This window comes from Tupaia chinensis, unplaced genomic scaffold (assembly GCF_000334495.1).
Source record: "Tupaia chinensis unplaced genomic scaffold, TupChi_1.0 Scaffold000028_1, whole genome shotgun sequence".
NCBI classification, from domain to species: Eukaryota; Metazoa; Chordata; class Mammalia; order Scandentia; family Tupaiidae; genus Tupaia; species Tupaia belangeri.
Window position 1 is genome coordinate 1,004,084 of NW_006159458.1, and position 24,524 is coordinate 1,028,607.

General features: G+C 41.0%; 1 protein-coding gene across 1 annotated transcript in view; it reads left to right on the forward strand.

The window, feature by feature from the left end:
- Positions 1–24,524, forward strand: part of TMTC1 (transmembrane O-mannosyltransferase targeting cadherins 1) — a gene marked incomplete at its 5' end in the record, with an annotated part of 320,118 nt that overhangs the window by 21,441 nt on the left and 274,153 nt on the right. Inside the window, one exon of the mRNA XM_014587030.2 lies at positions 18,844–18,917. Within this exon, the coding sequence (XP_014442516.1) occupies positions 18,844–18,917 (74 nt within the window). The remainder of the gene's footprint in view (positions 1–18,843; positions 18,918–24,524) is intronic.

A 24,524-nucleotide genomic window follows, 5' to 3' on the forward strand; every position in this document is an offset into this window, starting at 1 on the left:
AAAGTGCAGGTTTTCTGAGGGGTACGTCAACACCACGGTTTCAGAACAATCTTTTACAGCACCTCAAATTGGATCTGGACAGTTTCCTGAAGTTAATCTGCCTGAGAACATATCTTCAGTAGATATGTCCCTTTGTCCCCCTACCCTCTTTTTCCATTGCCCTTCTCTCATTTTAATGAAAATTAAGAATATGGGGTTGGTGCCAAAGCAAGTCCGGTTTCAGACCATACATTTTCAATAATTATAGCGAGGCTCAAACACATCTTTATTAATCAAAATAGGAACCATTATAATCAACACATTTTTGCCAACAAGAAGTAAGTTTAAGCCTGTGGCATAAAAATGCGTGCTTTGGTGTGTGTGTGGGGGTCAGCAGGTGGTGTGGTGGTTAAGGTGCTGCACACCCACATGACCGACAGTGGTTCAAGTCCTGGACCTGTGACTTGAAAATCATGCTGAGTGCATGTATGTGTGTGTGTGTGTGTGTGTGTGTGTGTGTGTGTGCGTGTGTGCCTAAAAATCCTGAGGAGAATGAAGAAGGGATTGTGATGTGGTCATATCCTCTGGGGGGCGGTTTCTTACTTTTCCTCTTTCTCTCTGGTGAGCACACATGCCCTATTGCAAAAACAAAAGTAAAACAAATCTGTTTCTTTTTTTTTAAGAGAGTGATATTTGCTATAGGGTGTGTGCATTCACTGGAGAGACAGAGAGACAGAAAGTGAGAAATCACCCTTCAGGGGGCTTGCCACACTGCAGTCCCTTCTTTGCTCTCCTTCCAGGATCCTGGGCACACATGCACATATGACCTGAGTGAGTTTGAGGCCACCAGGTCCAGGACTTGAACCGCAGTGAGCCATGTGGGAACCCAGTAGCATAACCATTATGCCATCTGCTGGCTCTTGACGGACTTTTGGAAAGAATCTTCTGCATTTTGCTGGTTGCGGCAGCGTTTTCCCGGTGCAAAGTTGTCAAGATGCTTGAAGAAGTGGTACTTGGTTGGTGAGTCAGGTGAAAATAGCAGATAAGGCAAAACCCTGTCCACTAATTATAACTTTTGAAGTATTATGTTGTTGTGGAGAAGAATTGGGCCCTTTCTGTTGACCAGTGCTGGCTGCAGGAGTTGCAGTTTTCAGTGTGTCTCATCCATTTGTGGCGTCTCGGATGTAATGATTTCGCTGGGATTCTGAAAGCTGTAGTAGCTCAGACCCCATCAAACAGTAACCATGGCCCTTTTTTTGGTATAAGTTTTGCTTTGGGAAGTACTTTGGAGCTTCTTTTTTGGTCTAACTACTGAGCTGGTCATCCTTGGTTGTCATATAGAATCCACTTCTCAGTGCGTGTCACAGTTCAATCAAGAAATGGTTTGTTGTTGTGTAGAATAAGAGATGATGACACTTCAAAATGAAGATTTGTAAAAACTTTCAGTAAGCTCATGAGGAACCCACTTATCGAGCCCATGGTTTGATTCCCAAACCCATGACTTAAAATCATGGTGGGTATGTGTGCATGTGTGCTCAAGATCCTGAGAGGACAATGGAGGAAAAGGGGTTGCTACATGGTCATACCCTCATTGGGGGTGGTGGTGGTGGTAGTGATTTTTTTCCTTTTTGTCTCTCTGGTGAGTGCACACACCCTATAGCAAAAATCTCACCAAAACAACAACAACAAAACCCCAAAATCAGATTCTGAGATCTGTGAGAATTTTTGTTAAAAAACACTTAACACAAATTCTGAAACATCATGATTTGGCTCATCTTTTTATTAATTTCAGCTGCATTTGTCATAGCATGTAGGTGCCCTAACGTGGGGGTCTCTGTGTGGGATGGTAGACGATGAATAACCTGCCAGCATGGTTCCTGGCAGCACCATGGGGAGAGAACATGGTCATCCCTGGTTTGTCCCAACTGTGACTGCAGTCATGGTCTTGGAGCTTCTGTCATCCCCCGTGGCTGTGGTTCTGACCCTTAGTACTTTAGACTTGCCTTTGAACACTCAGCTGCTAAGGAGGAGTTGGTGTGAAAGCAAGAACATCGCAGGGGTGTTTGCGTTAGCCATGGAATGAGGGACAGACAGGTTCAGCACTGGCTTGCTTGCCTTCTCAGTGAGACCCAGGTTTCCAGAACTTTAATGATATTGTATTGCACATGCATGGATTTCTGCAGATAGGAGACATCTCAGACATGAAAAAATTGACATATTCCAATGTACGAAATAATCTGATATTAGGAATCACTTGAAAACGATTGAGTAACTTGTCTTTTTAATATAGATTCCCTCTATTTTCCTCAAGTTACGTTGTGTTTAGAGTCAATACAGGTTTGCTTTTGTTTTTGTTTTATAGGCTGAACATATTTTTGACGGGCATGGACCCATTCTACTTTCATGCAGTAAATGTGATATTACACTGCTTAGTGACGCTCGTGCTGATGTACACCTGTGATAAAACTGTCTTCAAGAATCGTGGACTTGCTTTCATTACGGCGTTGCTTTTTGCTGTGCATCCTATTCACACTGAGGCGGTAAGTATAATTGGAACACAATGAAATAATGAACCAAAAAACAATACATGTATACACACGATATGTGTATAGACTGGGTCGTTGGGAAAGTCATGACACATTTTTGCACAGAAAAACAGAAAAATACATTGTGACTTTTCCGATGACCCAATATAAGCTAAGCCCATTTTTTCCCCTTTCAAAGCCATGTGACTTAAAGTGCTAGTGAAATGTTTACCTTTATATAAAACATTCTACTTGACGACTTTCTGGTTGAATGTTCAAATTGGCTTTATTGCATCTATAGGATTTAACTGCTTTTCTACATAACCATTGTTATTATTTCAGATAGTAATGAAAGTTCGCGGTTTTTTCTTTACAGAAAATTTAAGTCTTAATGTAGTTTAAACAGCAAGAGGCATTTTGAGAGACTTACCATGCTGAGTCATTGTTCCTACTCTGCGTTTCTATTTTACTTTTTCTCACTCTGTGTCATATTTATAATATGGATGATGCAGAATGACAGGTACTGGGGAAAGCCCATAAAAGTTAGACTGACTTTCTTCAAGTCAGAAAGATAGACCAAGGAGACTAGCAGATTGTTTTCCAAGAGATTTAAGAAGTGTGGTTACTTTGCGAACGATGAGAAATTGATTTAGAAGTATTGCTAGTTTGGCTCCGTGATGCTCTTGACAGTACTTACTTCATCATGCCACAGATGAGATGGCATTGCTCAGCTGCCTTGCCTCACGTCTCAGGAACACAGCTGGTTTATCTGATGTGTGTTGCTCATGCAAAGTGCAGGTTTTCTGAGGGGTACGTCAACACCACGGTTTCAGAACAATCTTTTACAGCACCTCAAATTGGATCTGGACAGTTTCCTGAAGTTAATCTGCCTGAGAACATATCTTCAGTAGATATGTCCCTTTGTCCCCCTACCCTCTTTTTCCATTGCCCTTCTCTCATTTTAATGAAAATTAAGAATATGGGGTTGGTGCCAAAGCAAGTCCGGTTTCAGACCATACATTTTCAATAATTATAGCGAGGCTCAAACACATCTTTATTAATCAAAATAGGAACCATTATAATCAACACATTTTTGCCAACAAGAAGTAAGTTTAAGCCTGTGGCATAAAAATGCGTGCTTTGGTGTGTGTGTGGGGGTCAGCAGGTGGTGTGGTGGTTAAGGTGCTGCACACCCACATGACCGACAGTGGTTCAAGTCCTGGACCTGTGACTTGAAAATCATGCTGAGTGCATGTATGTGTGTGTGTGTGTGTGTGTGTGTGTGTGTGTGCGTGTGTGCCTAAAAATCCTGAGGAGAATGAAGAAGGGATTGTGATGTGGTCATATCCTCTGGGGGGCGGTTTCTTACTTTTCCTCTTTCTCTCTGGTGAGCACACATGCCCTATTGCAAAAACAAAAGTAAAACAAATCTGTTTCTTTTTTTTTAAGAGAGTGATATTTGCTATAGGGTGTGTGCATTCACTGGAGAGACAGAGAGACAGAAAGTGAGAAATCACCCTTCAGGGGGCTTGCCACACTGCAGTCCCTTCTTTGCTCTCCTTCCAGGATCCTGGGCACACATGCACATATGACCTGAGTGAGTTTGAGGCCACCAGGTCCAGGACTTGAACCGCAGTGAGCCATGTGGGAACCCAGTAGCATAACCATTATGCCATCTGCTGGCTCTTGACGGACTTTTGGAAAGAATCTTCTGCATTTTGCTGGTTGCGGCAGCGTTTTCCCGGTGCAAAGTTGTCAAGATGCTTGAAGAAGTGGTACTTGGTTGGTGAGTCAGGTGAAAATAGCAGATAAGGCAAAACCCTGTCCACTAATTATAACTTTTGAAGTATTATGTTGTTGTGGAGAAGAATTGGGCCCTTTCTGTTGACCAGTGCTGGCTGCAGGAGTTGCAGTTTTCAGTGTGTCTCATCCATTTGTGGCGTCTCGGATGTAATGATTTCGCTGGGATTCTGAAAGCTGTAGTAGCTCAGACCCCATCAAACAGTAACCATGGCCCTTTTTTTGGTATAAGTTTTGCTTTGGGAAGTACTTTGGAGCTTCTTTTTTGGTCTAACTACTGAGCTGGTCATCCTTGGTTGTCATATAGAATCCACTTCTCAGTGCGTGTCACAGTTCAATCAAGAAATGGTTTGTTGTTGTGTAGAATAAGAGATGATGACACTTCAAAATGAAGATTTGTAAAAACTTTCAGTAAGCTCATGAGGAACCCACTTATCGAGCTGTTTCACCTTTCCAATTTACTTCAAATGCCGAATAAGCAGAGTGGTTGATGTTGAGTTCTTTGGCAACTTCTTGTGTAGTTGTTGAGGATCAGCTTCGATGACTGCTCTCAACTGATTGTTGTCGACTTCCAAAGGCTGGCCACTATGCTCCTCATCTTCGAGGCTCTCGTCTCCTTTGCAAAACTTCTTGAACCACCACAGCACTGTGCGTTCATTAGCAGTTCTTGGACCAATGCGTTGTTGATGTTGCAGGTTGTCTTTGCTCTTCACTACCCACTTTGAACTCAAAAAACAAAATTGCTCAAATTTGTTTTTTGTCCAATATCATTTCCAGTCTAAAATATATATAAAATAAACAGCAAGTAATAAGTCATTAGCAAAAAAAAAAAGAGTGAGAAATGTGCATTAAAATGATGGATAACATAACTACATTTATTTAAAAATGTATCCAACATCAGATGGCATATTTGAGCAATGTAAAGCCACAATGAAGTTTACACCAACATAATACCTTGCATACATTAGGTGAGCAAACCTCTGAGACACCTTGCAAAGGAACAGTTTGACATATTGATATCAGTTAGGTCTCCTTCACTTAAGGTACTATAAACCCAAAGTAGGGCTTCATGTCTTTTCCTGTCTGTTAGATCCTCCTGTGATAAATACAGCCTGGCATTGGAAATAGTGTTGGTAGGGGACAGCAGGTGGTATGGTGGTTAAGGCACTGGACTCCCACATGGCCGACTTTGGTTCATGTCCTGTATTTGGCAGCTTGCTTTCTCACTTTCTCTCTATTTAATAAGAAAAATTGAATAATTCTTTTTTGTGAGTTATTTATTTTAATTTTATGTATTATTATTCTTCAGTTTGACCAGAGAGTGTGAGTGAGAAAGCAAGCTACCAGGTCTGGGACTTGAACTGTGGTCAGCCATGTGGGAGTCTAGTACCTTAACCACCACACCACCTGCCAGCCCCCTAAATAATTCTTAGGAAAAAAAAAATAGATAGAGAGAGAGGGTTTGGTAGCCTATGATAAAGCTCTGAACTATAAAATGAAACAGTTGCCATGGGAATGTGTAATAATATGTTTGTATGAACCAATGCAAGATCCATTTTTTTTCTCATTGGTTTTGTAATGAGAACTGGTTTTGCCAATTAAGTTACCAGGGGACTTGTAAAAAGTTTGTGGAGGACCACACCTGTAGCCTGGTAGTCAGGAGAGCTAGGTACCACATGACCAACCACTGTTCAAGTCCTGATCCCTGTGGTTTGAAAAACATACAGGGCTGGGGCCAGCAGGTAGCATGGTGGGTAAGGGCACTGGACTCCCACATGGCCGACTGCGGTTTGAGTCCTGGACCTGGCAGCTTGCTTTCTCACTTTCCCCTTCTCTCATTTTGTCCCTCTCTGGTCAAATAAAAATAAATAAAAGTTAAATAGAATAATTCTTTAAAAAAGAAAAGAAAAGAAAAACATGCAGGACATGTATGCCCCAACAGGGTAGAAAAATGAAGGAGAAGGGATTGCAGCATGACCATGCTCCCTGGGGAGTTCTCTCTCTCTCTCTCCTCCTGGGGAGTTCTCTCTCTCTCTCTCTCTCTCTCCTGAGTGCATGTACCCTCTGGCAATTTATTTTTTTCAAGTCTGTGGAAAAGGATAGTTAAGGTATGAATTTACCCAGCCCGTGGCTTTGTGGTTGGGGTGGCTAGATCCCATGTAGCTGACTGTACAAGTCCTGAACCCGGTGGCTCGAGACATGAGTGAGCAAGCGTACATGTGTGCCCAGGATCCCAAAGAGAGGGAGGGGTGGAAGAAAAGAGATTTCAGTGTGACCATTCCCCCAGGGAGTGTTTTCTCATTTGACTTCTCTTTTTCTCTCCGGTGAGTACATGTGCCCTCTCACAAAACTTAGGAAAAAAAAAATTGACTTTGTTTTAGTTTAAAAATGTTGAAATCCACACATAATTGTCTCATAATACACATTTTTCATGAACGCTTTGGAGCTCCCCCTCCCATATATGATGGACACTTTCCATAAGCAGATTTATAAATATATAAGGCCAAGGTATGGAAAAAAGTATGATTGTGTGATGGAGTGATAAATAGATTGATTTAAAAAAAATCACTTTACAAAAAATTGACCTTGTTAAAAGTAATTTTCTCAGTTCTTTCTGAATAAGGTGCTTCTTCGGTAAATTTTCAGAAAGCCTTTTGCTGTTTCTAAGAAACCGTGAAAGTAAATGACTCTACTGACATGTAACTTTGGTGATGCGTGCTTTAAATTCTTTGCTTTTGATCAAATTAAAAAAGAATCTGATTGAGGCCAGCAAGTGGTGTGGTGGTAAAAGTGCTGGACTCCCACATGGATGACGGCGGTTCGAGTCTCAGATCTGGCAGCTTGCTTTCTCATGTTCGCCCTCTCTCTCTGATGAGAGCATGTGCCAGATAGCATATTTTAAAAAATAATAATTATTTTATTTAACTTTATCTATTTATTTTATTTATTTTAATTTGACCAGAGAGAGACAGAAAACAAGCCGCCAGGTTTGGGATTAGTACTGTGGTAGGCCAAGTAGGAGTCCATGCCCTTAACCATCATGCCATCTGCTGGCCCCCAATAATAGAACGATAAATAAAATTAAAGAAATAATTCTTTAAAACATAAATAAAAGCATCTGAGTCGTCAGGTGGTAGATCATGAACTGTTATGTTAGAGGGTCAGCAGCGATGGCACAGAAGTAACACACTCTCTGTCATGTTGCATTTATGTGGAAGATACAGGTTCTGTCCCTAGGTTGACCTGAACACTCCAGACACTCACACACTTGTGGTCCTGGCTGGCGGGAAAGGCTAGGGAGAAAACTGCAGTGTGAGACCCTTTTGAGGGAGCTCATCTCTCTCTCTCTCTTTCTCTCGCTCTGTTTCTTTTTCTCATGGAAATAATACATAAATAAACTTAAAAAAAATTATGTTAGATGATAGATCACTGAGTGACACCTGGTGATAACTTAGGAGTTCATAGAATTAAGTCATTACTATAACTGATGGCTACTTCTGTTCTCATATATATGAGTGGTCTGTAAACATGAAGGCTAGGAATAATATTGATGCTATTTGCTGTCTTCTACTTCTTTTTTTTTTTTTTTTTAAGAGAGATTTTTGCTATAGAGTGCGTGTGCTCGCTGGAAACACTGAGAGAAATAGAGATAGAAAGTGAGAAATCGTCCCCCAGGGAGGATGGTCATGCCTCAAACCTTTCTCCTCCATTCTCTCCCTGGGATTTTGGGCACGCATACACACACATCCAGTGTGAGTTTCAAGCTGCCAGTTCTGGGCCTCAAACTGCCATCGACTACATGGGAGTCCAGTGACGTAACCACTATGCCATCTGCTGGTCCCCATGCTGTCTTATTCTGCTGGTCCCCATGCTGTCTTATTCTAACCAGAAGTGAGATCAGCCACAGATAAGTGAATTTATTTAAAAAATACCCAGATATGCCAAATGGTTTAAAGAAAAAATTTTAAATAATTGTCATTTGTCTACTCTATGATAGACAATTGTGAATGAATAATTATTGGACTAGTAATACAAATTAAAATATTTAACACTGGATGACTTATGATTGGAGGAAATTTTAAAAATTAATTTTTATTATGGGAGTTAGGATGATAAATATTTTTAAACACAACTATGTGATGCATTAAAAAAAATTCGAGGGGGGAATAAAATGGAAGCATGAGTTGAAGGAAGAAGGTTATAACCTGTCTACCATTTCAAGAAGAGCCCGTGTAAATTCACCTGTATAAATGGAAGATGACAGACCTCGTGTTTGTATTGTGTTCAGATTCCATTTGGTGCATTTAAAACAGTAACATGAGGTTCTTATTTTAAAATGTCAGTATTTACAATGCAGGGGAAGTTAGATCCTTTCAAGTATTTAAAATGATGGTGAATAGCTTTGGATATAAACTGAAAAAGAGGAGAGAGGTACGTACATTTTTAATGGTCTTCTTGGACATAATATGAAGGGGACAAATCAGGAACGGCCACTCCTAGACATGACGGCTGCGTGGTTGGCGTCACCGCGGGTTTTAATCTGATATCACAGGCAATATTATATTTCTGCTAAATACATTTTTAAATACAGCTGAAATCCATGCTTTGAGTGTCTTGGTGACAATTGTCATAGGAAGGAACACATGAGAAGGGTAACAGTTTTAATTTAGCAGTTGTAGAGAGGGCATGAAAAACAGGCAACTTGGGCAGTGACTGTGAGCTGATAGTTTTTCTTTTCTTTTCTTAGAATTCAACTCCATTAGCAAAATGACCTTTAAAAAGCGGTTTTAAAGGGCTTTTCTACTCATCAGGAAAAATAACCATAGTAATACGATTAGAAGAACAAAGGAGTTTGAGAGTTGGACATTTATTTAGGGGAAGGATGGTAAGGGCGTATTTACATTCGTAAGAAGATGAAGGAGGTATAAGCAAGAGGCACAGAAATGTGACCTATGAAATCACTTATACTGCAAAGTAAAATCAAGAGACTGCTAATTCTAAATTTCATTCAGATTTCTAAGGGGGAAGGCAGAGAAATATAAAAAGCAAAACATCTTGTAGAAGGTACGGTGGGGATTAGCAGAATGGCATTATGGTTACATTGCTGGACTCCCAAGTAGTTGACCATGGTTTGAGTCCTAGACTTGGTGGCTGAAAACTCAAGCCAGGCAAGTGTATATGTGTGCCCAAAATCTATAGTAGAGAATAGAGGAGAAGGGATTGCAGTGTGGCCATCCCCCCAGTGTGATTTGTCACTTTCTGTCTCTCTGGTGAGTGCATGTGCCCTATAGCAGCAAAAAGAAAAAAGTTTCTAAAAAAAAAAATACTGTGACCAGCACATGACAATGGTTATGTCACTGGATGCCCACGTAGTTGGTTGACCGTGGTGTGAATCCTGGACCTAGCAACTTGAAACACACTGGGCACAAGTGCATCTGTGCCCATAATCTCAAGAGGAGAATGGAGGAGAAAGGATTGTAGTGTGGCCATCCTTCCTGGGGGGTGATTTCTTGCTTTCTATTTCTCTGTCTCTCCAGTGAGCACACATACCCTATAGCAAAAATTTCTCTCTCTCTAAAAGAAAAAAAAAGATGCAGCAATAAATTATTAAAAAACATAAGACTATAGTGTAATGGGAGAGGGAGTTGCTGGAAAATAGCTCCCGTTCTCAAAATAAGAACAAAAATGGGACCAGAAAGGATGAGGAATATAAAATTTGGGAGTGGGTTTTAATTTAACACATGACTATAATTGCATATAGACATGTTGCTGTGACTAAGGATTCGATTTATTAATTGTGTAGTCAATAGTCAGCTCAGCCTGGGTGGCCCATTAGTAGGGGCGATGCTATGTGATGCTGGAGGCCGTATGAGAAAGCTCCAGGTTCGTGCTCTGGGTCTACTGAACACCGTGACCTGAACAGATCTGACTGGCTACTGGCTGGAGGGCAAGGGGGAGAGAATTGTGGAATGAAGATCCTATTGAGGGTCTTGCACTCTCTCTCTCTCTCTCTTTTTTATGAAGAAAATAAATAAACTCTGAGAAAGGAAAAATCCACATAGTTAAGAAGTACTTGATGTAGAACATTCTTCAAGGTGTCAGGGGTATATGGGGGTGGGTAGTAGGATCTCTACCCACAGCTTATTCACAGGCTCATAGAAAAGTCAGAAATCATAAATGACACAAACGAAACAGTATGTGTAATAAGACGAGAACTCTAGTGGAGAGAATTCCAATCTAAGAAAATAGGCACAACTTTCCTTACTCAGTCTTTCAGCATATTTTTGAGTGACTGTAATACAGTGACTAAGTCATTTAGTGAAGGATGATAGCAATAAACAAAGTAAACCAGACTTCCCTCATTTCAAGGCTCTGAGATTCTCGGAAGGAATTCTTAATGGTATATTTCTTGGGATATTTATATGTTTTTCCGAATCCTGAATCATGAGAAAAATCAATAGAGACATGGGGAGAACAGGGGAAATTATTGCAATCTAGGAGAAGTAAAATTTAATTACCACAAAGGTGTTGCTGGCTTGAGGGGATGTATTTTTGTCACATTGAAGCAAGAACAGGAAATGCTGAGCTGTGGAGTCAAGGACCAGGTCACCATTTCTAGAACTGAGACAGCAGCACGTAGGAGAAAACTGGTCATGATCTCATCAGTCATTCTGGCTCGTAGCCATTGCCATGTGTTAAGTGTGCATTCCTGGCCCTGTCTGATGCTAATAGTATGCATTCTTACAGATAAATTGCAACCTTTTACATATAGTATACATCATATAAATCCTAGGACTGGTGTTCCAAAAACGAACAAGTTTTGAGAGCAAATTAAATTCTAATCAGCCTTTTCTAATGTTACTCTTGCTAGGAGATCTGCATGTTACACTGTTGGGAATTCTGTCTAGTTTTGTTCTTGGTGTTTTTCCAGCATTTGGATATTTGTTTAAGGCGGTTCCCATGTGACCGTCACTCCCTTTGTGATGAAAAGCTCAGTTTGAGGCCAAAATGCATGCTGTCCATTCTACATATATATTTTTCCTTATCATGACTTGGCCTATCGCTTTTGTACTTCCCATCACCCTGTGACCCCGCCCACACTGTCATAGGATCAAGTCCACTCAGCTCCAACTTAATATTCCATCTGGGCTTCCCACAGCCCTGCCCCCTTGTTTCATTAACTTCACGCTCTTCATCACTTCGTGCCTCCCGTTCCAGAAACACTCCATGTATTTTCAAACCTCTTTCCTGCCACTCTTACATCCTCTATTTGGAATGCAATTTTTACTCCCTCCCTGGCCTATGCTCCACATTTTCCTTTCTTGAGCTTCCTGAAATCTGTCTGGTCTATCCTTTAAGTCCTTTTTAAAGGCCAGCCCTTTCATGAAACTATTTGGAATGCAATTTTTACTCCCTCCCTAGCCTTTGCTCCACATTCTCCTTTCTTGAGCTTTCTGAAATCTGTCTGGTCTATCCTTTAAGTCCTTTTTAAAGGCCAGCCCTTTCATGAAACCTTCCCAGATCCTATAGTCAAAATGAATCCCATGGGAACCAGCAGTTAGCGGAATGGCTATGTCGCTGGACTCCCACGTAGTCAACCGCGGTTCGTGTCCTGGACCCGGTGGCTTAAAACTCATGCCGGGCGCGTGTGCATGCGTGCCCAAGATCCCGAGAGGAGAATGGAGGAGAAGGGATTGCAGCGTGACCATCCCCTCTGAGGGGTGATTTCTCGCTTTCTGTCTCTTTGTCTCTCTCTGTCTGTCTGGCGAGCGCACACGCCCTATAGTGAAAATCTCTCCAAAAAAAAAAAAAGAAAAAAAGAATCCCTCCAACATTCTCCGGGAAATGATTCCTTTTCTCATGATGCCTACAGTTTCCTTGGATCATATTTAATATCCTCTTTGACTTCTCACCAGTTGTTAAACTCCTAGAGGCAGAACGTATCCCTCCAACTGGCATTGTACCTGGAGGATGGGAGGCATCTGGGAAATGGGAATTACTGGAATAAAAGACACAGTTACTAGATATTTGATGCTGACTAGTTGAGTTACCCTGTGAATGCTGGTCTAGACAGATACGTAATAGTTGAAGACAAGCACCTTATTTTGAGACATGTTTTAACCCTTTGCCCCAGGGAGTCAATGTTCAGTGCATGCTTAGTGGTGTGAACTGGCAAGAGAGCCCATCCATGTCAGAACTAACATTTCAACACCCTCTCTGAGCTTCTGCTCCAAGGGACGCTACATTCCTTCTATCTGGCACATCCAACTGGCGTGTTCTGTGGCTCTTGCTTCCAAACTGGCGGCAGTGTGAGAGGCAGGGCTTTAGGACGCCTTTAGTGCATTAGTTATGCTCGCCTAGCTCACGATAGCCTGATTCAGCTCGCTGCACCCTGTATCAGCTTGCAAGTCTTGCTGTTGGCCACATCAGTCGTACAGTGATGAATAACCCTGTGGGCCTCAATGCTTGCCTTATCCCAAGACTTTGTTGCTGGCAAATCAAACGCTCTGTTTACTCCTCAAGAGGCCTTTCAGGTGATGCTGAGCTAAATGCCCAAGGATATGGTAGGCTGAGCAGTTCTGGGCCTCACGGGTAACCCATGCAGACTGGGAGTATTAGCTGAACTTTAACACCATGGTGACGTCATATCATCACTGCCTACTGTGCTGGAGTCATGCAGTCTTCCTGATCTGGCACTCAAGTTCCTTGTAGGTTAACAAATTAATGAACAGTATGTGGTCCAGCCAATCACTTCGGGTAATAGCTTTCAGCTCTCTGTTGTCAGCATAATGCTTTGGCCATGTCTAGGTTTCTCATGGTGTAGGTTGGGCTAGAATTTTTCTCATGGCATGACTTGCTGTTAGTTCACATGTATTCATAGATTTTTTTTATTGAAACTTTAAATATTTTTAGTTTTTAAAAATTTGCTACAGGGCATGTTTGCTCATCAGAGACAGATGCAGAGAGGGGAAGTGAGAAATCACCCTCCTGGGGAATGGCCATGCCACTGTCCCTTGTCCTCCATTCTCCTCTTGGGATTTTGGGCATACACACCCATGTGCCTAATGTGTTTTTTAAGTCACTGGGTCTGGGACCTGAACTGCTCTGTCAGCCAGGTAGGATCCAGCCAGTTTAACCACCATGCCACAGGCTGTCCCTAAATATTTTAAATTTTAAACTTCATCAACTCTATTAGATTTTCTGAGCAAGTTAAATGAATTACACATGGTTAACATTAAAGTAAAAGAGATGATTCTGGCGAGCCGTAGAGGAAAACCTGTCTCAGTAGTGAGACGTCTACCCCCATCTCTGGAAGAAGAGGAAGGAGAGCAGCGCTGATCACTCAGGCACCTTATATTGGTCCTCTCATTAGTTAGAGCAACCACACAGGGCAGGGGGTGCTGCAGTCATTTTATGGAGACTCGCCAGTCTCACATATTAAAGATGATAAAGCAGGTTTCACGCAGATGGTGAGGGAAGTCTGCGTTCAGACTCGGCGGGTCCGCCTCCCTGCTGGTGTCCTTGCTTCCCCTTTATGACGGCAAAGGGCACTCATTACACAGGACGTTTACAGGCATTTTCCCAGAAAATTATTTTCTATTATTAACTGTGAATAGATTCCCTAACCCACTGTGGGTGTCAAGTTCTCCCTGATTTGGGTGATGCTCTTCTCTAGGCCTGAAATGTCACCCTTCTTCCTTTCCCTTGTGAACTGCTTCTCATCGTTCAGATCTTATGTGATCTTTCCTTTGAAGTTTTTTTTATTGTTAAGAACCAGCTCCATTTTTATTAGAGTCTTACACATTAAAAGAAAAGCACAAACTTCTTTCTTTCTTTCTTTCTTTCTTTCTTTTTTTCTTTCCTTCTTTTTTTTTTTTTAGAAAGGTTTTTGCTATAGGGCACATGGGATTACCAGAAAGACAGAGAGACAGAAAGCAAGAAATCATGCCCCCCCTAGGGGGGATGGCCACACCACAATCGCTTCTTCTCCATTCTCCTCTCGGGATCTTGGGCCCACACGCACATGGACCTGGCGTAAATTTAAGCACTATGTCTGGGACTCGAACCTTGGTCGACTACATGGGAGTCTAGTGACATAGCCATTATGCCACCTGCTGGTCCCCATATACTTCTTATGTAGCAAAAAGATTTATAAAGTCTGTGTCCCACCCTTAACGTATTCTTTGAAATAATTTCAAATGTAAAAACTATGGCTAGATCTGTAGTGGTTAAAGGAACTGGATCCCACATAACTGACCACTGTTCAAATTCTAGCCCCAGTGGCTCGAATTACACACTGGGCATGCATGCACGCATGCCCCAAATCGCGACAGGATAAAGAAAAGGAGGAGAAGGATTGTGGCATGACCATCTCCCAGTAGGAGGAATATGTTCCCTCTCCTCTCCCTGGTGAGTGCATGTACTATCAAGTAATAAATAGATAAATAAATAAAACTACAGAGAATGACTGCATACATTTAATCCAGGTTCAATAATGGTTCACATTTTACTACATTCGTTTTATCATTTTTTTCTATTTCTTCCTCCATATACAAAGATATTATTTATTTTCTGAAGAATTTAAAAGTAGGTTGCATAATTTATGCCCCTGTACACCTAAGTAATATAGTTGTATATTTATTTATTTATTTAAGTTTGGCTATAGTGCATGTGTACTTTCCAGAGAGAGAGAGAGAAAGTGAGAAAGCACTGTCTAGAAAGGATGTTCTTGCCATAATCCCTTCTCCTCCATTCTCCTCTTAGGAGTTTGGGTATGCATGCACAAGCAACCAGTTTTCAGGCTGCCAAGTCCAGGACTCAAGCCATGTGGGATCCAGTACCTTCACCACCATACCACCTGCTGGCCCTATTTTTTTTTTTTAAGTTTATTTATTTCTCTTATGAGAGAGAAAAAAAAAGAGGTGGGGGGCAAAGAGACAGAGTAAGACAGGGTCTCCCTTGGGACCAGCAGTTAGTGTAATGGCTGTGTCGCTGGGCTCCCATGTAGTTGACCATGGTTTGAGTCCTGGAACCGTTGGCTTAAACTCATGCCAGGCGCATGTGCGTGCGTGCCTAAGATCCCGAGAGGAGAATGGAGGAGAAGGGATTGTGGCATGGCCATCCCCCCCTGGGGGGTGATTTCTTGCTTTCTATCTCTCTGTCTCTCTCTGTCCTTCTGGCGAGTGCACGCGCCCAATAAGAAAAACCTCTCCAAAAAAAGACAGGTTCTCCCTGCTGAGATCCATCCCTAGCCATAGCCAGCCCATATTATGAGCATTCATGTGCTTTGTATGTACAGGTAAACATCAGGATGTAAACCTGGGACCGTCCCATAGGGCCTCTGTATCACAGACCATTGTGTTATACTTACTGATGCACCACTGCAGCTGGCCTCATTGTATTATCTAAAACTGAATGCATTATTCTTAATTTTTCTTTAGTTTTCTTTATTCTCTTTTAATTTGGGACAGTTGTCAGTGTTTTAAAAATTTTTTTAAATTTAATTTAAAAATTTTTTGGAGAGGTTTTCGCTATAGGGTGCGTGTGCTCGCCAGACAGACAGAGAGAGACATAGAGACAGAAAGCGAGAAATCACCCCCCAGGAGGGATGGTCACGCCGCAATCCTTTCTCCTCCATTCTCCTCTTGGGATCTTGGGCACGCACGCACACGCGCCCAGCGTGAGTTTTAAGCCACTGGGTCCAGGACGCAAACCGCAGTCAACTACGTGGTAGTCCAGCAACATAGCCATTACGCTAACTGCTGGTTCCCTTCTTTTTTATTTTATAATAAAATTTATGGGATTTATTTATTAGATTTTTGCCATAGGACACATGTACTTTCTGGAGAGTGATAGAGACAATGAGATGGAAAGTGAGAAATCACCACCCAAGGGGATTAGCCATGCTGTAATCCCTTCTCCTCCACTTTCTTCCTGGGATTTTGAACATGCTCGCACATATACCCAGTATGATTTTCTTTACTTTTCTTTTTTTTTTTTTTTTTTTTTCAGTTTTCATCATAGGTCACATGCACTTGCCACACAGATTCAGAGAGAGGGAAAGTGAGAAATCACCCCTATGGGGGGATGGCCACACTGCAGTCCCTTCTCCATTCTTCTCTTGGGACTTTAGGCAGGGACCAGATCTGGTTTTTGAACCATAGTTAGCCACGTAGGAGTACAGCACCTTAACCACTACACCACACAGATTTTTCAAGCGACTAGGTCCAGGACTCAAACTTTGGTTGGTCTTGTAGGAAAACAGCATCTTAAACATCATGCCACCTACTGGCCCAATTTATATTATGAAGTATATAATGTAAAATGTTAGTATATTTCTTATACTGTATTACTATATAATATACATTGTATTATATAATTATAATCTAACATATATTACACATGTATAGATTATAACACATGCATTGTATATGATTTATAAATACAGTATATTACATTAAAAACATGATGTATAAATTAAAGTCATATATTTGTAAATACATAATACTCAATTTTAAAATATAAAATATAATGTATAATATATAAATACTTATAGACACATTTAACATGCATAGAATATACCTACTGTATATACTATATACAGTATTTTATATGAGATCATGACTTTCAATATGATTAGAAATCATGATGTAATATTAATCAGAATGAATTAAAATGCTATAAAACTTTAAGTTATAATTTAGTTTTTATGATTTATTAATACGTATATATATTTGTGTTTTTTTGTTTTTTCAAGAGGTTTTTGCTATAGGGTGTGTATGCTCGCCAAACAGACAGAGAGAGACATAGAGACAGAAAACGAGAAATCACCCCCTAGAGGGGATGGTCACGCTGCAATCCCTTCTCCTCCATTCTCCTCTCAGGATCTTGGGCACTCACGCACATGTGCCTGGCGTGAGTTTTAAGCCACCAGGTCCGGGACGCGAACTGCGTTCGACTACGTGGGAGTCCAGCGACATAGCCATTACGCTAACTGCTGATTCCCTTATTTGTCTATTTTTATGGAATGTGTCTCGATTTAAGTTTGTTTGCTGTTTTGTCCTGAATATATTACGGTTACATATCCCTGTCTAGAACGCTGCATACATGATACTTCCTTTGCAGGAATGGTGATTTTAATTTTGGTCCCCTAGTCAAGGTGTAATGCAATGTAATGCATTTTCTCCATAGTATAATGATTTTCTTTTTATTTTTCTACTAATGAGTAACCTGTGGAGAGACACTTTGAAGCTATGCAAATATTTTGTGTCTCAAAAATCTTCAGTATTTATTGGTATTTTTGATGTTTCTTGCTCAATTCACTCTTTGTTCTTTTGGAAACAAAACGGTTGTTTTCCAACACTACTGCTCCCTTCGTGTTCTTTAGCTTATGTGTGAATGACAGAAGAGCTCTTTTTTCCCACTCATTAGCTTAGTATTTATGTATGACTCTACTTGCATGTACCCATTCGTTCATCCTTATATTTATTATCAGTGTGGACTCACAGATTTCTGGTTTTTGAATAGACTAGAATATATTGCAGCAGTTATTTATTTTGATAACTCAACATGTCTCAGATTTGGTCAGCAGAAGTCCTCGTCGCTGACCTCTGTGCCCATTTGGCTATCAGTTTTTGAGCACTTTCTTGCTTTCTGACAGGAGAAGGTGAGCCGGACTCCCTGTGCCTCCTGTCCCGATCTTGAAACAGACTTCTCCAAGGAAACCGTCTTTTCAATGAGTTCCCACTCATTTCCTAGTCGATTCCTCAACTGACTTTTTCTTAGTACTCTGTAAATACCTCTGCTCCGTTAGCACTCTAGTGCTCAAAGGCCAGCATGATGTCTGGGATGAAATTCTTACTCAAAATTTTTTATTTGGAATAAATCAGTGAATGAATAAACTTTAATGCTGTCAATGGACCCTAAAGAGAGGTTAAGAATAAAGCTGAGTATGAAAACCTTGCCCCTTCTTTCTTTTGAGCCTCCTTCTATGAATTTCTATAATCTTATTGTTTAAAATATATATTATATATATATATATATATATATATAGTTGGAAAAGTCAAGACATTTTTCTATGCATATATATTTTTTCTATGCTTTTCTATTGCATATATATGTGTATATATATGATCATCAGAGGTGATTAGTCATATCAGAATTTGAAGAACAATGTGTTTTCTATAATATTTTATTAATACTTTTTATTTATCTAAAAACAAAAGCGAGCCAGACAGTGATGCAGCAGTAAAACATGACTCTTGAGGCAGTCCCCTGTGGGAGTGCTCCTGGTTCGAGGCCAGAGCCCTCCCTGCCTGAGTGCACCAGGTGTGGGTTGGCTGAAGGCTGGGCATTTGAAGCGGAAGGGGGTGAATGATGGCATTAGAACCCTCTCGTGGGCGCTCCCCCTTTCTTTGCTTCTCTCACTGTCTTTGCCTCTCTTAGTCATGGAAGAAAAAAACTTTAAAAATGAAAAGCATTTTGTAGTGCTTCTCTGAGAGTCATTTTCTGAGTTTTTTTTTTTTTTTAAACTTCCTAGGTGGCTGGGATTGTTGGCAGAGCTGACGTGTTAGCGGGCCTGCTGTTCCTGCTGGCCTTTCTCTCCTACAATAGGTAGGTATGTGAAGCGGGTTCTTTGGAATTGCAACCTTGCTGTGTGCGGAGACTGAGCATCTGCCTGGCAGAGGAGGGAGGCTTTGGGGCCGTGGAATGCCCAGGAGCTTCCCAAGATGAGGGATAGGAAACCCTCTCCTGGCCTGTTTTGGGCTGTTTGGGCCTCCCAGCCTCATTTGGAACCATAGTGTAACATAGCATTTTGAAGAGACTGCTTTCCCTGTGTGGGAACCCAAGGTCTTTCTTCTTGATTCCTTATTTGTAGCTTCTGACTGAGAATGGAATCAGGAATCTTAGCTCTGAGCCATAATATTCTGGGTGTGGTGCTCTCTTCTGTTGGCTTATGATTTGTTTAATTTCTCCTTTTTATTTGCTTCTAATTATTTTCCTCTTTATTATCCTCACCAAAGTAGCTCAGAGCTATAAATAACAAGGCTGAATAGGAAATACAATAGTATTTCTCAATTGTAGTTTTTCAATTTACACATCTTTCCATCAATATATGGAAGGTCTTTGCTTTGAGAAGCTGAAAAGCAGTAAAATTGTTTCTCATGCGTTACCCCCGAAGTGGTCATGTTCTCATTTGAGTTGTGACAAATCCTCTTTATTAGGACAGAGTGAGGGAGAAAGGGAACCTGAATGGGGGCAGAGGGTTCTGAGCATGGCCCACTGAAGACAGATTAACCATGTTTTCCTATATTGTGGGAGAAATGCCTCGTTAAAGATTTGTGAACTTGGGAACCAGCAGTTAGCATAATGGCTATGTTGCTGGACTCCCACGTAGTCGACCGCGGTTCGTGTCCTGGACCTGGTGGCTTAAAACTCATGCCAGGCACGTGTGCGTGCGTGCCCAAGATCCCGAGAGGAGAATGGAGGAGAAGGGATTGCGGCGTGACCATCCCCCCTGGGGGGTGATTTCTCGCTTTCTGTCTCTCTGTCTCTCTCTGTCTGGCGAGCGCACGCGCCCTATAGCAAAAACCTCTCCAAAAAAAAAAAAAAAGATTTGTGAACCTTGAGTTTTGGATCAGTTTGTTGACGTATATATTTTTTTTCTTTTTAGATTTTTTGCCATAGGGCAAGTGTGCTCACTGAGAGAGAGAGAGAGAGAGAGAGAGAGAAATCATGTCCAGGAAGGATAGCCAAGCAGTCCTTTTTGCTCCATTCTCCTCTCCCGTGTTTCTCAAGCCACCAGGTCTGAGACTTGATCCACAAAGTTGGACATGTGGGATATAGTGCCTTAACCACTATGCCACCTGCTGGTCCTCTTGATCTATAATCTTACAAAGCCTAGTGACTATTTCAGGTACACTATTCTACAGTTAATTAGAAGTGGTTCCCTTCCCTCCCCCAGCCACCTCCATCTCAAGGAACACTGGGTAATGTCTGGAGCTTTGGTTTTTTAGGCAATGTTTTTATTATTACATCAGAAGAAGTGATATTGGTAACTGGTGGGGAAAGGCCAAGGATACTGTTAAATAAACATGCCATTATGCATAAAACAGCCCCTAAAACAAAAAGTTATCTGGCAGAAAAATGCCAGTAGTGCTGAGACTGAGAAACCCAATTATCAACTAATGCAGACTTTGGATTAAGAATGGAATGAGAGACCAGCAGATGGTGGAATGGTTGTGTAGCTAGACTCCGATGTAGTCAACTGCAGTTTGAGTCCCAGACCCAGTGGCTTAAAATTCACACTGGATACATGTGTGTGCGCCTAGAATCTGGAGAGGTGAATGGAGGAGAAGCGATTGTGGCGTGACCATCTCCCCAGGTGGTGATTTCTCACTTTCTGTCTCTCTGTCTCTATGACAAGTGCATGCACCCAATAACAAAAGTCCCTCTTAAAAAACAAACAAACAAACCAGGATGGAATGATTCATATCATACAAAGTTCTGTTTTTTTTAAAGGGTAGAGCCTTTTCTCAGGGTAGTATAAGTCTTGTGGTTCTGGCGTTGTAACTTCTCACTGCGTTCTTAATCATAAGACATGGTATTGAATTGTTTATTTCAATCTTAAAATATAAACCCAAATTTAACAGTTAATTGTTTCCTGTTTACTTTGGTGTAGGATAGAATGAATAGTTGCTTTTCACCTTGAGCATGTTTTCTCAGGCCTTTTCCGCATGTTTGATGTATTGGGACATACGATTAGGGCTGCAGTAGGGCCTTATCCATATGATATCAAGTCATGTTTTTATGGGCTTGCTGTGCATGATATTCTCACTCTTAAAAATTTAAGCTATAAACCAGCTTCACAGATAAATTCATACCTACTGCAGATTTTGTAAGTAATGTAATGCAGTTGTTCTAAGATATAACACTAATGAGAAGACATAACTACTGTAGAAATATTGGCCTTTACTTCAAAGGAAGAAGGGCAAAGAATGTGGCACCTGCTGTAGGGAACTGTGAAGTTTCTTGATCTGGGGCCAATTCTATTTTCTAAGATGAAAGAAAGACTTCATAGCAGTGGAAAATTTCAAAATCTCTGTTGGAAATTAAACTGAGGAGAAATAAACTCTACTTAATATGTGCTCATGGAGAATGAATTTTAAAATATATTAGCTTGGGACCAGCAGATGGCATGGTGGTAGGGTGCTGGACTCCCACATGGCTGACCATGGTTTGAGTCCTAGACTGGTGGCCTGCTTTCTCTCTCTCACTATCTTTCTCTGGTGAGTACATATGCCCTGCAACACATTTTTAAAAATAATAATAAATTTATAAAAACTTAAAAAAATAAGCTATAACAGAGGTTAAAATATCTACATCTTCATCAAAAAAAACCCCTGATTATATTTTGGTCTATACTTGGGGGGGGGGGGGGGTCTTTAAAAAAGTTAATGGAGGGACCAGCAGTTGGCATAATGGCTATGTTGCTGGACTCCCATGTAGTTGACCGCGGTTCAAGTCCTGGGCCTGGTGGCTTAAACTCATGCTGGGTACTTGTGTGTGCGTGCCCAAGATCCTGAGAGGAGAATGGAGGAGAAGGGATTGTGGTGTGAACATCTCTGCTGGGGGGTGATTTGTCACTTTCTATCTCTGTGTCTCTCTCTTTCTGGTGAGTGCACATGCCCTATAGCAGAAACCTCTCCAAAAAATTAAAAAATAAAAAAGCTTATGGAAAATGCGTATTATAAAAAATATTGTGTGAATTTCAAAAGTTTTCCACTGAAATATACTTGTACTTTAATTTCATTGTTTCATGAACTTTTTGAAGTTTCCTTGTATATCTACTGATTTCTTTGTCTTGTATACAGAAGCATACAAACACCTCACTAAAAAAAATAAGGGAAATAAGTGACATACTACTGACACTTAACATGCAGTAAGTCAGTTATCTATTCCTTCCTGCAGTACACGTATGAGGGATCTGAAACACAGGGAGACAATATAACGTGCCCTGTATTACCCTGTGAATTGCAGAACTATGATTTAAACTCTAGGAATCTGGCTCTGGAGTTCATGTATTGTGTATTGTTTCATAACCATTTAAAAACAAAATCACTTAAACATCTTCCCATGGTCATGAAATATATCTCCATGGTAGCATTTTTACATACCTTTTATTTTTAGATAGATTTTTGCTATAGGGTACATGTGCTTGCCAGAGAGATAGAGACAGAAAGACTGAAAGCAAGAACTCACCCCCCATGGTGGGATGGGCACACCGCATTCCATTCTCCTCCATTTTCCTCTCGGGATCTTGGGCATGCATGCACATGCACTTGGTGTGAGTTTTAAGCCACCAGGTCCAGAACTGCGATTGATTACATGGGAGTCCAGCAACATAACTATTATGCCATCTGCTGCTCTCTTCTCCTGCATTCTCTTCTCAGGAATTCTTAGACAGAGAGAAATCGCCCCCCATGGTGGGACGGCCACACCACAATCCCTTCTCCTCCACTCTTTTCTCAGGATCCTGGGCATGCATGCACATGCACCCGACATGAATTTTAAGCTGCCAGGTCTGGGACTCGAACTTCAGTTGACTATGTGAGAGTCCAGCGACGCAACCATTACACCACCTGCAGGCCCCCTGGTCCCACATTTTCCATACTTTTTTAGTGTTCATTTGTTAGCATATTTTATCAAAATTTGTATATACCATAATTTAAATACAAAATTATTATTTTGAGCATTTACTTTGTTCCATCTTAGTAATTTTTTAAAAGTTTGTATCTTTCTTTTATGAGTAAGAAAGACAGTCATAGCACCCTTAACAGCGTCTTGGTGCTACAATCCACCTCTTGCTTCTGCCAGCCCAAGATTATGGGTACATGCTCAGTGTGCCCTGGGAGGTTTTGGCCTTCCCATGTGAGCTAGTCTCACAGAGAATCGAATTTTATCATTGTACCATCATTGGCCCTATTTTTGTAATTATAATAGTTCTGTGATGAACACTTGAAGAAATCTTGGCTCACAGACTTACTTAGAAGCCAGTGAAAATGACATTAGATCTATCTTTAAAAGGCAGCATCTATGTAATCATTGAGCAATGTTTCTTCTGTAAATGCAAGGTTCAATAAATGAGGGCTTAAGTAATAAGCTGTGACTTAAATATATTTCTAATTCTTTTTCTGTTTCATACAATATATAATCAATATTCTTGTGCATGTCTTCTCATTCACATATGCTCAAGTGTTTTTCTGTGAAAGGTCTTGAGAAGTTAAATATGTAGGTAAGGGAGATTTTAGTGTTCTGAAGTTATATTTATGATAACCAGAGGAGAAATATTTATTATTTATTAAATAAATATTATTTATTCCTTATGTAATGAAACATAAGTATACTGTTTAATTGCCAGAGGCTTTGTTTGTTTGCCAGAGAGAGAGAGAGACAGAGAGAATGAGAGGAAGGAGAAAGTACCCCTCAATGGGGTGTGGGGGGGTCACATCACAATCTCTTCTCCTCCATCTCTCCACCTTGTCAGGATTTGGGGCATGCACAGTGTGCTTTTCAAGCCAGTGGGGATGAGATTTGAACCACGGTCAGCCATGTGGGATCTAGTTCCTTTAACCTTTAGCCTGCAAAGTTGGCCCCATCCGTATACTTTCAAAGAGCTTTATTGAATTGAAATAAGCTGCCATGAAATAAGCTGTGCAATTTAATAAGTTTGGGCATATGTGTATACTTATAAACCCACCACACTCAGGATCATGAACACACGGAGTCCTATACGTGTCCTCTTGCCCCTGTACAATTCCTTCTTCCTACCTCGCTGCCCCTCCAGCAGGCAAACACTGATTGGATTTCTTTGGCTATCAGTTAGTTTTCTAAAATTTTAAATAAATGGACCAGCAGATGGTGTAATGGCTATGTCACTGGACTCCCATGTAGTCGACATGGTTCGAGTCCCAGACCCAGTGGCTTAAATTCATGCCGGACGTGTGCATGCATGTGTGTGTGCGTGTGCATGCCCAGGATCTGAGAGGAGAATGGAGGAGAAGGGATTGCGGCGTGGCCAATCCCCCCACAAACACCAGGGGGTGATTTCTCGCTTTCTGTCTCTCTGTCTCTCTTTCTGGCGAGCACATGCGTCCTATTGCACAAACCTCTTCAAAAAGAAAAAAAGAAAGAAAGAAAGAAAGAAAGAGAGAGAAAGAA